The following is a 14191-nucleotide window of genomic DNA, read 5'->3' as shown; positions in this document are numbered from 1 at the left end:
AGTTTATCGGCGTTAGAGTGTATCACTGATAAATTTTGCTAAAATAGTGTTATACACTTAATTATTATTCTTAAAAGTGATATCATTACAATTATCCTTTTTCTTTTAAAACTTAAGACTTATTGGACATAAAATTAAAAGAACTTAAGACATTTTTGAAAGTTTAGAAATAGAATAGACACAAACATACAAATAGTATACAAATAGTGTAACTAAATCTATAATTTTAACCGTAAGATAACTTGTACTCATTAAAAAAATATTAATGTTAAAAATTTGTAAATGCTTATTTAGTAAGGTTACTGTTTATTGCCATATAATTTATTTTTTATGAGCCAACAGAGTTCGAACGTGTCATAAATTTAAGATATGTAGTATTTGTTTCTTGCTTGATTAATAAATTTTAGTTGAATGTCAAAATATAATTTCCTAATAGACTAACAAAGTTTTTATTTGAAAATTTTGAATAAAGAACATAAAATGAAATTAAACAAGGGAGAGAGAGACATGAAGGATTCTATGATGAACAGTGGGCTTCAATAAATTAATGTACAAGCATTCATGATGAAGATGCTGACATTGAGCTTAAAATTTCACAACTCCAAATTGAAGGCTGTCACTGTTATTATATAACTTTTATGCTCATAATAGAAATTGTTGGGAAAGCCAAAAAGATAGATATGAAAACCCACAAAACCCCCCCTTACTCTCAAATATATTTTTTTTAATTATAAAAATTACCCTCCATTTTTTTTTTTTTTTTGGCATGTTTTAATTATGCTGTTTTAACTTTGAGATATTTTATTTTTACTGTTGTATTTTGAAATTTGTTAAAAACAAATTTGAACTTTGATATTTGTTATAAAAAATATATATCTTTCAACTTTAAAATGGTTTCCAAAATTATAAATCATAAAATTGGATGTATAACACTAAAGATATACGTGATATTATTTAGAACTATGTATAATATTTAAAGATTCTTGTCATTTTCATTTTATTTTATCTCAAAAGATACCTTTTTTTTCATTGGATAATTCAAATCATAGTCAAATAAAGCAATAAAGGAGAGACAAAATAAGAATAAAAAGAGTAAATCATAGTTAATGTTAGATGATTTCAAACTTCAAAAAGTACGCCCAATCTTTTGTAAAAATAGTTTCAAGTAAATTGTTGTAACTATTAAAATTAAACTCTCAATATAATTTTCACAAATATTGGAAATACTCATAAATTACTCTTTCAAAGTTAACTCATGGCTATATGCTTCCTTTAGCTTAAATCTATCACATTCACATAACTTTTTTTTCCCTATTACACTTCTTATCTAAATAGAGGAGTTCTAGAATTTGTAGGTTACAAGAACTAGCATCATGGACATAATAGAGTGCCATAATGCTATTACTTGCCTTTTTCTTTTCTTTTTCTTTCTTTCTTTATTTTTTTTTTTTTTTTTTGAGCACGGTTTCAAAATTATTGGTTATTTGAAATATGTAAAAGATTCAATAGGTGGAAATCGTTGTATATTAATTAGAGAAAAAATAACATCGCGAAGGTCTAAATACAAGACCTTTAGAACCACATGCTCTAATAATATTATGTTCACGATTTGACCCAAAAGTTTAAACCGATAAGCAAAAGTAAATTTAACATTAGGTGCAGTTGTAAATATAGCAATCAGACCCAAAATATTAGTATGTGTAATATAATGCAAAAAAATTTGCAGATATATCAAAATTTAGATTAACTCTTAAAGTCTATCGGTGATAGACCATATTGCTTATAGGAGTCTATCAACGATAGATTTTGTTATATTTGTAATTTTTTATAAACATGTGTGTGGAGAAATTCCTCCCTTCCAAAAAAAAATTCTCAATTTTGATTTTTAATCGAATTTCAGTGAGATACTACATAATTTATCTCTTTGGGATTTTTTTTTCGTTTGTCCTGAATAGAGATAGATTATTAAATATTTATAATAATTTTTAATTAAAATTTGAAGAAGGGATCTATGACAAAAAAAGAAAATGGTGTATCTTAAATAGATTAGGCAATCTTCATTAACATCTAGTTGCTGCAATAACAATTAATATTCCATCATTAGACCAAGCAAGGAGATGGAGAGAGAAGTGTTATTGAACTCATAGGAAAATAAAATAAATAATAAATAATAAAATAAAGAGAGAGAGAAAAAAATGTATAATAACAAACACCATATATGTGATGAATTCTTTTTATCTAAATTGAGAAGGATTCCATTACAAAAATGGCTTATATATGTATTTTTCTACTTAATTAAAATATTAAATCTAAAGGTAGACCCTAAGACCCGAATAATCAAAGAAGTAAATATTATTTTATGAGGGTATGAATTTGTTTGGATCAATTTTTTAATTACTTAAAAAAATATCTTTTTTTTTTTACTTTAAAATATATGTCAATCCAAATAGATTTAATTTACATTTTTTAATTTCTATTGAAGTATTGCTATAATTAAATTTATTATAATCCATCCATTTAAATTTTTGAGTCAATCGACAATTTAATATGGTATCAAAATAAAAGGTATTAATGTGTTGAATCGAACATTAGCATAAATTTTTTAGTCAATCAATGATGTACGGGATTAAACAGAAAGAGGCTATGCTCTCCATTAAAATCTCCACTACTAAATATACGGTTGAACACAAGAAAAAAGGGGGAAAAAGTGTTTTATCCGTAGATGATGCTTAATAAAGAAGAAATATTTTAAGTAGGGATTATCATGAAGTTAATGTCAATGAACAGTATAATTCCCCTTTTGATTTGCAAGAAAAAAAATTAAAACTTGTGAAATAAGACTAATTACACACACCAAATCTAACAGCTAGCCACCACCGACAGGCTCCCACTGCCTTGAGAATTATTAGCAAAAATTTAAAAAATTAAAATAAACCCCATTCCTAAATTATAATAATAACAACAATGATAAATAAATCTTGTACGTATATATCTCTATATATGATGACAAAAATACATAATTATATCAAAAAGAAAAATAAAATCAAGTTGATGGAAAATGAAGTGGGTAAATAATACAAAAGAATATAAATTTTTTTTTTTTTTTTAAAAAAAAAGGAAACAAAAAGCACCTTCATAGGCCCCATGTACTGTCCCCTCTCAGGATGGGATTTTCATCTTTCTTCTCCACTGCAATAAAACCCCATTCTTTTTTTTCTTTTTTTTTTTTAACTTTTTTTTTTCTTTCTTTGTTTCTTTTTTATCAATTTGTCATTTCTTGCCAAATTTGCTTAAGAATTTCTAGCCTTCACCTATTTCTTTCTCTCTCTTTCTCTCTCTTTTTCTTGATCTGAAAATTGATAATCATGTCAACCGAAGGCAGAAAAGATTCGACGACGGAAGCAGGGTCATCGTCGAGGACAGCGGCGGGGACGACGACGGCGTTAAGTCGATACGAGTCACAAAAAAGGCGTGACTGGAACACGTTCGGGCAATATCTGAAGAATCAAACGCCGCCGGTTCCACTGTCACAGTGCAACTGCAACCACGTGCTGGAATTCCTAAGGTACCTGGACCAGTTCGGAAAAACAAAGGTTCACTTACATGGATGTGTTTTTTTCGGGCAGCCTGACCCACCTGCCCCTTGTACCTGCCCGCTCCGTCAAGCATGGGGAAGTCTCGACGCCCTGATCGGACGGCTGAGAGCGGCCTACGAAGAACACGGCGGATCACCGGAAACAAATCCGTTTGGAAATGGAGCAATTCGAGTGTATTTAAGGGAAGTGAAGGAGTGTCAAGCTAAAGCTAGAGGAATTCCGTACAAGAAAAAGAAGAGAAAAAGAACTCAATTGAAATCCAACGACGATGACAACAACAACATCAACAACAACAACAAACAACCCATCAAGCATCTCCCTTGATTCAATTTCCTGGTAATTTTATTTTTATTTATTTTTATTAAAATACCTCCATAATTAGCCTTCAAAATAGACTTCATTTTTTCAAACCAATAATTGATTCATAACACACACACACACACACACCCGGGAATAGTCAAATAAAGCTCCTAATTTATTAGTTAAAGATTTGGAGTTGTATAATTAAATTTGTTAAGGAAGAAAAGGGGAAAAATCAAACCCAAAAACCCTAGAACATAATTCGAAAAAGAAAAACCCTAATTTTAATATATGGATAATCAATTATAAGAGATTAAAACAAAATACAGAAGAGTTTTCTAAAGCCACTGGAAGAATTGTGGAACCGTACTATCTCTCTCTCTCAAATCAAACAAAGGACTGTTTTTTTTTTAAAAAAAAAAAAAAAATTCTTTTTTATTATTGACTTAATTAAATACTTCATTTAAATTCTCACCTTTTACTAGTTTTTGGCCCTTTTGTGATTCTGTGCGATTTTGTGCCCCCCATGCATGGATGGAAATGGAATGACCATATTATATAATATATATACATATTTTTTGACAGTATATAATATATATACATTGATATGATATGATATATGTGTGTATATATACATTGCATGTGAATTTTCCTTTGCTAGTCTATTTTCTTGTCTTCTTCTTCACCTTAAATTTCCATTCATTCTCTTTTCTTTTTTCAGCTTAGAATTGTGCATTTTGTTCTATATTTTCCAAACAAAACCCACCTATTCAAAAATTAAAAGAAAAAAAGAAAACAAAAGTCGAAATAAATGTTCCCCTTTTTTCTGTCTCTTTGATTGATTTATGTATGAATCAACGGAACATCATGGGAACTTTGTTCCTAAACAGTGGTTTCTTTTTTTTTCTGTTTGTCTCCAAGTTTGATGGTATAACTGGTTAAAGATCACTGTGTTTTTTGTACTGATTCCATACCAATTTAAAGTTGTTGTGGATAATTTTGTCGAATAAATTATTATTATTTTCTTCCATATATTGATCAGTGGCGAGTTCCAATTTTTTTCCTTAAAGAAAAAAAAGTTAATGGAGTCATATTGTAGTATATAAATTAAGTATTTTTCTTTTCTGTGGTAAATATGGATTTGGGTTCACTTTTTTTTTTTTTTTAAAAAAAAAAATCTTAAGATATTCTAGTTTTATGGTTTAGATTATAAAAGCCCCCTTAACCATCAACCTTAGATTCTCTAACAGTTGAGAATTTGGGATAAGTTCATTTAAACAGAATTAAATGTTAATTATTAGATTTCTTTGTAATGTAATTAACATATAATATTTAGAAATGGTTGTTGTGCGATTAAAGATTTGATTTACCTTTTTTGTCTTAGTGTTAGTTGCCTTATTGCTATTGCATTAGAAAAACTTTCATCATTCAGATTAATGGTTGATAAGTTTGTGGTCATTATAGTTTTAGTCTATATTTTCTAAAAATGAAAACCTCTAAACAAATAAACGACTCAACACCAGAAAATTCTGCTTTCGATATTTTGGACCTATTAATTGGTATGTGATCTAAAATTAGTTCTTTTCTTATTCTTAGAAACAATGAAAATAGAAAATCTTAATTAGCTTGATATTATTGATTATGAAAGCCATTAAACTATGTTTCTACATTAAATCTTTAAATTGAAACATAAGAATTTTTAGAAAAATTGAACCGTTGGGTTGGTTTTCTTGGACATGGGCATGTGTCTTAACCCTTTCTTTCTTTCTTTTACGTTTGATAGATGGCATATACTTTAATAAGCTAATCTATACTTAAAATTAACACTAATTTAATTGAGTCAATATAATATATAGAAGAGATATGTTAATACGAGAAGTGAAAACTTCAAATAAAAGGAGAATTTAAAGTTATCCTGTTTTTGAGGTTTCTACAACCCTTTAAATGGCTTGTTAATCAGAAATTTTTTGCATTTTGAGAAGATATATTTCTTTGTTTTCATTCTTCTTAAAATTTATTGATAAATATAAGAAAATTTCCACAATCATATGATATTATTAACTTTAGATATAAGTCTTCATGATTTTATTTTTAAAAATTACCCAAAACGACCCATGTCAATCGAGATTGTTGACCTCCAGCTATATATCATGGGATCTCTCCCTTTACTAACAATGTGAAATTTTTTTGTGCATTCCTACCAAGCCAAATATTTAATAAATTATTTCTCAAATAAATAAAGTACTAGAGTCCTTGTCCCAAATAAATCTGTCCACTCCCAACAATGAGAGTTTGCTCTTTCATCCTAGAGCATATCTAACTCATCCTAAGGTCAACATCCAAATAGAAAACGAGCATGGATTACACTTGTATCTTATTGGGGCAAGTGGAAAACACCTTAAAAAGAAACACAACTTGAGCCTCATGTGTTTTCTTTAGGTTTAAATTAACTCAGATTTTAAATGACAATTAGGACAATGAATCTCGATAATGGTATAATATTGTCTTATTTGGACATAAGCCCTCTTGACTTTTGGAATCACACAAAAGACTTGATGTCAGTTAAGATAACGACCCGCTACATGTGTCCATAATGGTATAATATATTAACTACGGACACAAGCTCATGACTTTACTTTTGGTTTTACCCAAAAGACCTCATACCAAGGAAGATATTGTCCTTCACTTATATACTCATGATTTTTTCTTTGTCTAGCTAATGACCACTAAGCCTCCCCTAAAATAATGATTTATCCGTCTAACTCTTATCCAGACCAAGTCCTAAAATCTTACCGGAGCATAGTACGTAATCAATAGAGTTAGAACACAAATCACACATGACTACATATCTTTTACAGCCCCAAATAGAGATATTGTCTCTCACCTATATATTCTTATCTTTCTCTTATCTAGTTAGGACCATTGAACCTCCTCTAAAACAATGATCTATTCATCTAAACTTTTTCAGGCCAACACCTAAATCTTCACCAGAGCATACTGCATAATCAATAGAGTTTGACCCCATATCACATGTTAAGGCCTACCACCTTTTAATTCAGTATACCTGAAGATTCTACCAATATAGTTAAGGGACATGACTCTGCTATCACATGTTAGGACAAAGAAGTTCACATATCTCCATAATTGTATGATATTATTCACTTTCGACATAAGTTCGAATGGTTTTATTTTTTGTTTACACCAAAAGGATGGAGATATTTTCTCTTGCTTATATACTTTTGATCTTCTCCTTATCTTACCAATATGATACTTTAGTCGTACTCCTAACATTTATTTTTATAGCGTAAATCAAACAATATTTTTTCTTCTATATAAATTTAAAATGAAAATGAAAATAAACAGATCTCTAAAATAATTCAACTAGTTAAAATATATATCGTCGATCAATATGTCAAATAGGTTTGGATTCTCCTACCTCAAATATTACCATGACCTTAAAAAATGTATTTTTTTTCTTATATTAACTTCTTTAAATTTGTGATTGTGCCTCTTTAAACATATTTTCCCCCTTACTTATTTTCCCTATTCTTTCTACGCATTTGCAACAACTTTTTGTTTAGGACACTAAGAATTAGGCTAGAGGAATTTGAATTCAAGATCATGGACGAAGTAACATTGAAGCCAACTTTAGAGAAGTTATATCTTTTATTTGTGGATAATATGTGTTATATTTTTATTTTATGTTGGTACCTGTATTTTTTTTTAAAAAAATGTTTATTATATATTGATATCTAACACAAATAGTTGTACGAAATTTTCTTTGTAGAATTATCTAAAAATTTCTTGGATTTCAAGTAGTAGAATATATTTAATTCTTAACTTTTTATAGTTTGATAATTAACAATAATGACATTTAAATTTCTGTATCCCTATGTATTTGTGCTACAAAATTTTCCATAATTTTATATTCTACGATCTAATTACTCTCTTTCATTTCAATCTCTTATTAATTTATCATTTTAGTATAGTCCAACTGATTATGACATGATTATGACATATATATATATATATATATATATATATATATATATATATATATTTGTCAATGCGTGGGGATCAAACCACTGACTTTTAGATTAATAGTATAAACACTAGTTAGTTGAGTTATGCTTATTTTATTTACTTTAGACCAAAATATTAGGGGTTTAAATCTGACAGTTCACTCTTTTTTTAAAATTAAATTTAACCCTTTGGATCTTAATGTTTGTTGCTTCGGATACCCTTGTAATTAACGCTTTTTGTGTCCTTTATTTTTTTCCCCCTTTCCTATTTAATAATTTGAAAAAAAAAAAAAAACAGATATTACATTATGTAATGAAAGAAAATCTTCTGAATGTTAAATTAAAAAATTAAGGATTTTCGAACTTTTTTACTAACCCTTTTCTGCTCTTAACAATATAACAAATAATGGAAAAGCTTTCTATTTTTCTTCCAAAAACATTAAATTCGATATTTTTTTTTTTTAAAAAAATAACATAACAAAGAAACTCTTAAAATGACAGTAGTGCAATATAGACTTAATTTTTAAAAATCAAATGATTATCAAACGATTGCCTTAGAATAACAATAAAACTAGAGAAAACCTTTTGTGTGCTGAATGATCTTAATAACCATCTCTGAATTCTTTAAGCTTGCTGTTATTTGTTAAGTTTTTTTTTTCTTTTTTGTAGAATATAAACCAAGAATATCCTCCATTGTTGCCTATATTCTTAAACTATATATATATATATATATATATATATATATATATATATCATCATAATCTATTTCTTGCAGTGTAGCCACTTTTATAAGATTATTGATAAGAATCTAATTGAAAAATATTTCATTATTTTTAATTTCAGGACAAGGAAGCAACCGATCAAGAGTGTATAAATGTGGAACGAGTTGAAGGGTTTTTTTTCTTCTATCTGATAAAAATACTTATAATATTGTAGAATTAATTATATAAAGAAATAGAGAATTTGAATAAAAAAAATTAGCATATATTATGTAGCAAAGGCTAGCTAGCAAGCAATGTGTTTGCTCCCATTATAGTTAATTTAAAACAAAAAAAAAAAAAGGAAAAAAAGGAAAAAAAGAGCCCCCCAACTTGTAGGTTCACTTTTTAATTATTCCACATTAGAGGGTGACAACCAAGGTACTACATTGTCAGCTGTTTTATCCTTCACATTTAAGAAGAAAATTATCATTTCTATTGTCCAATTTTCATAAAATATCATCTTCCACTATTTTTGCATTATTTTTTTTATTAATTTTTTACATCACACTTGGTGCTTTATTTGCATTCTCTAATTGATGGTTGATGTTATGGTATTTTGTATTTGATTGTTATTAATTAGGTTTAAATACAAACTTATTACTTTTTGTTTTGTTCAATTTTTTGGTATTAGTAAAAATGTTAATCTTGGTTGCTATACTTTGAATATATTCATTTTGGTCCATGTACTAAAAAATTTTAGTAATTAAAGTGTCATGCTAAATTTTGGATTAAAAAAATGAGATAAAGATGAAAATGAAAAGACCAAAATCAAATTTCTGACGATAGATCATAACCAAAATGGATATTTCGAAAAGTATATAAACTAGAATAAAGAATAAATAAAAATATATAGACCAAAATGAACATTTTAATTGTATAATATCCAAACTCATATTCAATTATGCCCAACTATGATTCTAACATCAACGTGTTGGTGCCATCAAAATTCAATTGTTAATAATTAAGCATGTTTGGGTAAGATATTAGCATTAAGTTGGATGAATCTTATAAAAATGTCGATTCAAACCTTGCCCAATATTAGAAGTACTTGGTATCTTAATTAATCACCCACTCCCACATTCATTCAACTACATATTATATATACATAAGAACACTTCAAATTATAGTTTTCCTCTTGATCTTCATTCTAAATTCTGGTGATGACATTCATGTTTGATAATCTTAATTAGTTTGATATGATCATGGAGTGGATATGGAGGAGGAAAGAAATAAGAGTCAAGTATGGAGAAGGATCAAAAGATTAGGGAAAAGAACAGATCTTATTGAACTTACAATCCTGTAATAGATGTACCATTAGAGAGGTAAATAAGAAAATCACAACTTTTTATAACGGATGACCTAGAATAGAATTTTCTAGTTAAGAAAATAATCCGACACATCTAAAGACATGGTTACAATAACTATATTGATACTAAATCATTTGTTTTCAAATTTCTATCGTTAAATTGTCTATCAAACTCTTTAAATTTTTGGTACTTCTAATTAAATTATAACTTTAAATGATTATTTACCTCTTGGTTCGATATACTCATATTTTCACTATGAAAAATGTTTGTGTTAATGCTTTAAATCTATAATTACGAAATTCTCTTATTAATTTCCTTTAATAAAATTCATATTTATGTTACCTTCCTAGTTTTATATTTAACTTATTTTGATTCTATTGTGTCCAACTCATTTAGAGCCATTTTTGAAATATCGTTCATGAAATATATTTAAAATGATCAAAACTTGTGATCAAAATCGACAACTTTATAGTCTTGTAGAGATATACTGATGTAGTGTACTCTTATAAAGTGTTGACTTTTTAGTTGATTCTCTCTTTTACAACAGCTGTACCACTACAAAAAGTACTTTTTTAGGGACGAAAATAAAACGTTGCTAAACCCATAAACCATTGCAAAAGATTTTCACCGACGAAAAACTAGCGTTGCGTAAAGCGTCACTAAAGCTCCGTTGGTGAATATTGATTGTGACAATTTGTTAATAATTTGTTATCCAAATAATCAAATAAAATGAGATAAGACCAATATATTAATAAAAAACTTGAAAGTCAATATATACGAATATAGTAGCTGTTTGTATAAAGTTTTTAAAATTTTAAAATAACACGCGTAAACTATACTTTTGACAAAAAAAAAAAACAAAATGTTCTATCTGCAAACGAATAAAAAGTCAACGATCCTTCATCATTGAGCCATCAACGATGATTTGTTTGTTCTTGCATATAAAACACTACTATCACAACCTAAACAATTTTTTTTCTCATTCTCAACATAAGTAAAGTCTAACATCTTGAAGCTGAAAAAGGCAACCCTTTTCCAACATAAGTCATACAACAAAGTCACAATTGGAATAAATCACAAAACAATTAACTCCCTTCTCCTCAACCACATCCAATACTTAATCATAATTATTGATAAAGAAAATTACAGTTCTCTCATCCAAACCTTTGGTGATAAATTTAAGTAAGAGAACAACATCAATATATTAAAAGTCAAACTTTAATGTTTGATAGGTTCACTAGAAATAAAGTGAGCTTACCTCAAGTAATTGATATGGCTTCTTTCATAGAAGACAGATTTGATTTTCCATTCCAAAAAATAGGATCACTATAAAGAAAGCCACAAAATAGGCTTCAAATCAAATTACACAATAAAAATTAGGGAAAATGGGATATATGACCTAAAATAAAAGGCATAAATAAAAAATTGTTATCATTTTGAAAACCAATGAAATTTGACCTTCTGCTTATGTCATGTGAAATTACCACTTTAACCCTAATGCTTCTTCTATTTTCTTCGTTTTGCAGCGTTTTTTTTTTCTATTTTCATTTTTTCTGAGTTTCTATTCTTCATTTTTCCTTTTCTTTTACGTTTCTCTTTCTGCATTTCTTCTTTCTTCTTTTTTTTTTTTCTCTTTTTTTGTGCATCTTCTCCCTCCCCCCTCCCCCTCCCCCTTTTTTTTCGTTTTCTTTGAATTGGACATCAAAGATAGAGTATATAATATTAAGCATCGAACATCAAGTGACTTTTAAATCGAGCAGGGCCTAGAGTATCGAGAATCGAGTAGCATATAGCTAGCATATAGCGTGGATCATATAACATAAAGCATAGAGTGTAGAGCATCAAACATTGAGCATCAACTATGAAGATCAAGTATTGAGGATCGAGTATTGAGTATCGAGTTTTCGAGGATCGAGTATCAAGAAAACTAATAAATCACAACATACAGATGAGTTTTATGGTCGAATGAGTAAATTCATAGGATGCTAATGTAAGCAAAATGCCACTTTTCATTCAATTTAAAAAAGGTACTCATTTTTCATTTGGACCCCCAAAAAAGAGCCATCCGTACAAAAAATCCATCAAATTTTAGCTTCAAACAAGATAATCAAAATTATATTCACACATTTGAATTTAATGCCACAATTTAATTCACATAAACAACACTTAAAATCACACAAATAAGTGTCATATCGAACTTTAATCACACACAAACTCCAAATCACATTTTGAATACACAATAGACTCAAAATCACAATTTAATCAAATAATAAATTCTAAAACAAACTTTAATCACATAGGCCTTATTTAGCAACCATTTGATTTTGATTTTGGTTTTTTAGTTTTGAGAATTAAGCCCATAACCACCCTTTCGTTTGAAGAATACTTTTGATGACGCTCTGTTATTGTTTCAGCAGTAATTTTAAATTTCTCTGTCATTTCTTCGTATGCATCCATCTCCAACTCAACCAAATAAACAACACGATATGAACTATAACCGACCAATGTTTTTCATCAAGCCGATCAATTCAAAATAAGAAACAACTGAAATTTGTCTCAAACAAAATCATAAACTTCGTATTGCCTACCATGATTGACTAACAGAGCGTAAGACTTTGAAATCGATTGTTAGAAAATGTATTATTCTTCAAAAGATCAAACCAAAAACCATTGTCATTTCCTCTTTTTTCAAAAACACACTCAGGGGTAAATTTAGAAGTCAAATACATGTAAAGCACTAGGAGATTTGAAGAAGCAAAGAAACAGATACCTAAAACTGGAAGAAGCCAGGAAGAATAGAAAGGGTTAGAAGCAAACCCTCATCCATTCCAATGGCAACAAGTGGAAAAAGTGAAAATTAGTGGACATAATCCTGCAAGAAGGGGAGCAGAGGAAACTAGGGGGATATCAAAGTTGGAAACCAAAATAAATGCATTAAAGTAGAAGACAAAGTCACCGCTTCAAGCCGAATTGTGAGTCGTGTGGTTGCTGCTAATGGACTCTCCGATGGAGGAAATCCTAGTTGGAGCACAAAGGGGAAAAGGGGGAAGGCATTCGGCTCCTATGAAAATGAGGGGGAATGGCTGAAGGTGAGAGAAGAGGAAAGAAACTTGTTCAAAATATGATATTCGCTAAATATATTTGTTTAAATTCTCCGGCTTTATTTCCTTGAGTTTTATGCAATTGTCTCTTCTCTTATCCCATATGGATTGTATCTCATAAGTTGCATTTTATTCAGCATAGTATTTATTTCCTTATTTATCATATTCTATATAATATTTCTTATGGATTTTTTTTTTCTTATGGGTTGATGATTTTCTATAGGATTATTTTTCTTGTTTTTGTTGTGCTATTTGTGGTCAAGAAGATCGTTTGCTAGGATTGTTGTCTCATTCATTGTTTGAGTATATTGTGTGTGATCCGTATTCTGTTAGAGTGTTTTCTCTTTGTGTGAAGACGAATTTTCTGTGTTGCATTTTTCGCGTTGTGTTCTTCATTAATTCTCATCATTGTTCACGAAGATTGTTTGGTCTTAGGGGGAGTCAAAGACTGTTCATCAAGAAGGTTTTCTCAAGCCTTAGGGGGAGCCTAAGTTGCTTTGCATCGAGAAGGGAGTTCTCATTACTTAGGGGGATCCTAAGTTCTCTTGTGAAGCGAGTTTACAAGTAGAAGGAAAGATATCATCACATGAGAGGGAGTCTCATTCATTTAGGGGGAGCTTAAGTATTTCATCACTAATGTTCATATACTTAGGGGAGCCTAAGTTCAGGATAGAGAGTCTCATATCTAGAGGGAACCTAGGTGTTCAATAGAGTCCGATTGAACAGGTGTCACTGTAATATCGTTACTTTACAGATAAGTACAATGTGTAATTGTTTGACTTTATTACATTGGTGGATTATCTTTCCTGGGCATATTGCTCCCCAGACATAGGTGGTTTATCACTGAACTGGATTAACAATCTTGATGTGTTTGTTTTAATCTACTTTACGTTATGTTTGCTGTTTTCTATGAATGTGCGAGGACATAGTGGGAGACATATATTGAGTGCTTACAACCATCTTCCAAAATTCATTTAATATCAGAGCGAGTCACCTCTATCTTAGGTGCTTCGATCAGAATATATTTTGTTCGATTAATACTTATACTTTAGCTAAGGAAGCTTAGGACATTCCATCGAAGTTTGTGAATCTCAAAATGCAGGA

The 14191-nt window shown here is 29.1% G+C and overlaps 1 protein-coding gene across 3 annotated transcripts; it reads left to right on the top strand.

Annotated features, from left to right (window-relative positions):
* Window positions 1-3240: 3240 nt before the first annotated feature.
* Window positions 3241-9110, top strand: LOC120084214 (protein LIGHT-DEPENDENT SHORT HYPOCOTYLS 10-like). Of its 3 annotated transcripts, XR_005483589.1 has the most exons (3): window positions 3242-3932; window positions 8762-8847; window positions 8896-9089. XR_005483589.1 is itself a non-coding variant. In XM_039040115.1 (2 exons), exon 1 carries the CDS (start codon window positions 3366-3368, stop codon window positions 3918-3920), a length of 555 nt encoding a protein of 184 aa, XP_038896043.1. In that variant the 5' UTR covers window positions 3241-3365; the 3' UTR covers window positions 3921-3932; window positions 6865-7623. The 3 variants fall into 3 exon arrangements, 2 of the variants coding, with proteins under 2 accessions (XP_038896043.1, XP_038896042.1); XM_039040115.1 differs by lacking the exons at window positions 8762-8847; window positions 8896-9089 and adding an exon at window positions 6865-7623 and having other exon boundaries at window positions 3241-3932; XM_039040114.1 differs by having other exon boundaries at window positions 8762-9110.
* Window positions 9111-14191: the final 5081 nt, after the last annotated feature.

The sequence above is a fragment of the Benincasa hispida genome, chromosome 8, assembly GCF_009727055.1.
Source record: "Benincasa hispida cultivar B227 chromosome 8, ASM972705v1, whole genome shotgun sequence".
Classification (NCBI taxonomy): domain Eukaryota; kingdom Viridiplantae; phylum Streptophyta; class Magnoliopsida; order Cucurbitales; family Cucurbitaceae; genus Benincasa; species Benincasa hispida.
This window is presented reverse-complemented; position numbering and strand designations above follow the sequence as displayed.

Coding starts and splice junctions, on each gene's coding strand:
- LOC120084214 (XM_039040114.1), top strand. CDS start 3,366: ATGTCAACCGAAGGCAGAAAAGATTCGACGACGGAAGCAGGGTCATCG.